The sequence below is a fragment of the Populus euphratica genome, unplaced genomic scaffold (genome assembly GCF_000495115.2).
Source record: "Populus euphratica unplaced genomic scaffold, PopEup_1.0 scaffold386.1, whole genome shotgun sequence".
Classification (NCBI taxonomy): domain Eukaryota; kingdom Viridiplantae; phylum Streptophyta; class Magnoliopsida; order Malpighiales; family Salicaceae; genus Populus; species Populus euphratica.
In genome coordinates, this window is record NW_011500206.1 from 7,915 (window position 1) to 11,535 (window position 3,621).

At 32.2% G+C, this 3,621-nt stretch overlaps 1 protein-coding gene across 1 annotated transcript; it reads right to left on the reverse strand.

Moving 5' to 3' along the window:
• Positions 1-1,695: 1,695 nt before the first annotated feature.
• On the reverse strand, positions 1,696-2,590 carry LOC105112016 (protein RALF-like 34). The gene has a single exon (XM_011007555.1). The coding sequence runs from the start codon at positions 2,429-2,431 to the stop codon at positions 2,027-2,029; it is 405 nt and encodes a 134-aa protein (XP_011005857.1). The 5' UTR covers positions 2,432-2,590; the 3' UTR covers positions 1,696-2,026.
• Positions 2,591-3,621: the final 1,031 nt, after the last annotated feature.

Here is a 3,621-nt window from a genome sequence, read left to right on the forward strand (position 1 = left end):
TTAAAATATATTGATAAAAAATAATTTTTTATAAATCAAAAAATTATATTATAATAAACTCAAGAACATAACTTGTTCCTGTTCTTGTGTGAATGCGTGCACCAAAACTTTAATGTTATATTAGACTATAAAAATCTTTAATATCATCCAAGTTCATTTTTAACGTTTGAATTTTATATTATATTAGACTATAAAAAAATCTTTTATTCTTTTCCTGGTATAAAGAGTTTTGCATTTTATAAAAACACATCAATTATAATTCTTTATATTAGTTTTTATTTATCAACAATTTATTTTGATTATTATAATATTTTATGTTAAAAAGATTTTATTGAAATATAATATCTAATAAAGTTACTTTTTTTTTAATTTTATCATAAATGTGTGATAAATTTTAAATAATAATGATATTCCACGGTGACAAGATTATTTATAGTTTAATGCTACAATGAGTTTTCTTATAAAATAAATTATTAAATTAAACAAAGTTTTTAATCTATTAAATTATGATTTAATCTATCATCATAATAAATTATTATTTATTATGATTTCGTTTTTAAATTACGTTTTGTTCCGATGTGTTATTAGAACTTCTATTACAAATTTCTCCATGCAAGAAGTTTATGCGTCTATTAGTATATACAATGCCATAATGGTGATAATAATTTATCATAAAAATCATATAAAAAATATAATTTAATCTATCATCATAATAAATTATATGGTTAATTGGATTTGATTCTTCTTTAAAAAAAAAAAAGAAGCCTACTCAAACTATAGCTTTAAACTCACCTTATTTTTAAATTAAATCTCAAAATACTTCTTCTTCTTCATCTCATTTATTGATAATAGCACCAGCATGATTCTTTTAACCGAATACTTTCACGACATCTTTTCAATTAATTGTACTCAAACCCACAAAACACCCAATTGCAATTCTATCCTTATTTTTTACCCAAAACCACTCCAAAATCTTCATAGCTTCAAAAGCTCATTCCACCACCATTATCCTCTAAGCCAAACACACTAAGATATATATATATATATATATTTATCATATTTATCTGTTCCAAACCATTTCAGTTTGATTCTCATCAATGTGCTTGTAATCATGGATATCCTTACAAAAAGCACTTGGGAAATGCTTGTTAACATGACCACGCATTCATAGTCTCAAGCTAAAAAAAGCAGCATGTACGCTGGCTTAATTACCAAGTATAGTTCTGCCATTGAATGATCTCCCCCGTTATGGTTGTGGAGTCAAGTGAAGTTTTCAGGGTGGTTGGGAACTTCGGGCCAGTGAGGCTACCACTCCCTCTCCCTTTTTTTCACGGACCTCGTCTAAAATAGTCTTGGACCGAGGAAAATGGCAATTTTATTAAGTTTAAAAGGGTATGTAGAATTGTGACAATATTTATTTTAAAAAATATTTTTTATTTAAAAATATATTATAATAATATTTATTTTATTTTTAAAAAAATATTTTTAATATCTAATAACACGAAAACACTATAAACTATTAATTTAAAATAAATAAAATAAAGTAAAATAAAAACACAAAAACAAACAACTCAACATTATTTGAGAAATAACATTCAATGGCAAGAACAAAAATTAGTTGTGCAAGGTTGGTGCCACATGACACCACAAATTCACCCAACTAGAAAACACAATAAAACTCCCAACCCACCAAAATGAAGCATAATGAAAGGCTAACATTTTCCAGATTTCGGAAAATACAAACTAAACAATATGATGTTTCCCATCAATAAGCAACTTCGTTCTTGCGCAAATCGAGTAAGGAAAAGTAGATCCAACAATTACGTAATAGTAATTTAATTATTGTAATATAATGGCACATACAGAAATACCATTACAAAGACTCCAAATGCATTTTAAGCATGATGCCAGAAAATGATCCAAGCCCATAAACAATCGCACCTTAACAAACACGCACACATATCACCACAATCTACTAAACAGCATTTAGCACTAAATCAAGCACAAACTCAATAAAACCTGCCTCTCATCTCCTGCAACGAGCGATCCTAGAACACCCTCTGGAATAAGGATTCACTGGAGCTCTAGACGCGAAGCAATTGTGGCTGTAGTAGGATCGCCCGGACCTCGCTGGACAAGGAATTCTATTAGCAGACAAAGCTCCATACGAGATATAATAATGCGTTCTCCTCCAAAACAAAGATCTACGACTACTTTCTTCATCGTCAACAGCCCCATCGTCAAAACCCACTAACCCATCATCGAGACCACTGCTTTCATCATAATACATGGACATTGGCCATTCTAGTGCATCTCTCATTGCCTTCAAGCTTGTTTCATCCACTTGAGCTTGGATTCTTGGACTGAAAGAAGCAATTACGAGAAAGAAGATGAAGAAGGTGAAATAGCATTGCAATGTAGAAGCTGCCATGGTGAGAAAACACAAACACTTGGAAGTAGAACTAGCTGCAAAGGCGTAAGCTATAATATCGGCTCGGTTTCTTGGTTTTGAGTGGCGAGGGAGGGAAGGGACATTGGTGGGGGTTGTGGGGACGTAGAGTCACATGCGGGTTTTTGGAGAAGATAGTTGTTTGGGTTACAGCTATGACTCATCAATGCAGCCGTAAACGCGTCTCCATTGCTTTGGTTCCTTTTTATTTGTCCTTGTATGGAGAAAATTATTAGGTGGTCTAAGGTTTATTGTTAGATTTTGGTGGATGGACTTTGTGATTGGGCTTTTACTTTTCAGTGGGGTACATGACACGTGTATAAAACGTAGTTGCTATGATGTGATAAGAAAGTTTGCTGGGATGCAGAGGAAAACTTCCATGGACTATTTCGGTCGCTAATTGGAGCTGGGGGTGACGCATGAGACATGCGGCACATACGGCGGATTGTCTTAAAAGACGCGGCTGGTCGGCCTTCTTATGGCACAGTGTTAGGAGATGCGAATAAAAGTGGTGATTGCATAGATTAGGAAAAAGGTGCGGTTCTATTTTACTCCAACAAAGCTGAAAAGATGAGCATCTTTTTCTTACTGTTTGGTAAATGGATTTTTTCTTGCCTCACTGGCTGCCGCGTTATAAGAAACTCTGTTCAGCTGCAGGGCACATATGTAATTTCATAAATTGGTTTAATTAATACATGTCTAAATATGAAGTTATCGAAATGCAGGGACGGGACATTTTCTTCGGTAACACAATTACCTAGCCATCACATTTTATAGGCCATCGCTAGTAAAGCTATCGATAGAGTGAAACCTTTTGGAGGTATAGTGTAAAAAAAATGAAAATATGATTTATATATATTATTGTTAATGCATGTGTTAAGAAACATAGTTTATTTTGTTTTATTTATTAAGAGTATAATAATATTTTTATTTTAGTGTGTGTGTAAAATCTCTTTGTACCTCAAATATCCCTCTTCATATTCAACCAATTTATTCTAACACAGTTATTCTCATTATTCTCATTATGAAGTGATTGATTATCTTCTTCTATCATATTTTCTGAAAATGATAAGGATACCCTACAAAGTCTACCACTTGATGTACGTGACCACACTCTCATGCACGTGTAGGAATAGAATAAAAAGAAGAAGAAAACAAAAGAAGAAGAAACA

Excerpts from the sequence above, each read along its gene's own strand:
- LOC105112016 (XM_011007555.1), bottom strand. The coding sequence starts at position 2,431 with ATGGCAGCTTCTACATTGCAATGCTATTTCACCTTCTTCATCTTCTTT.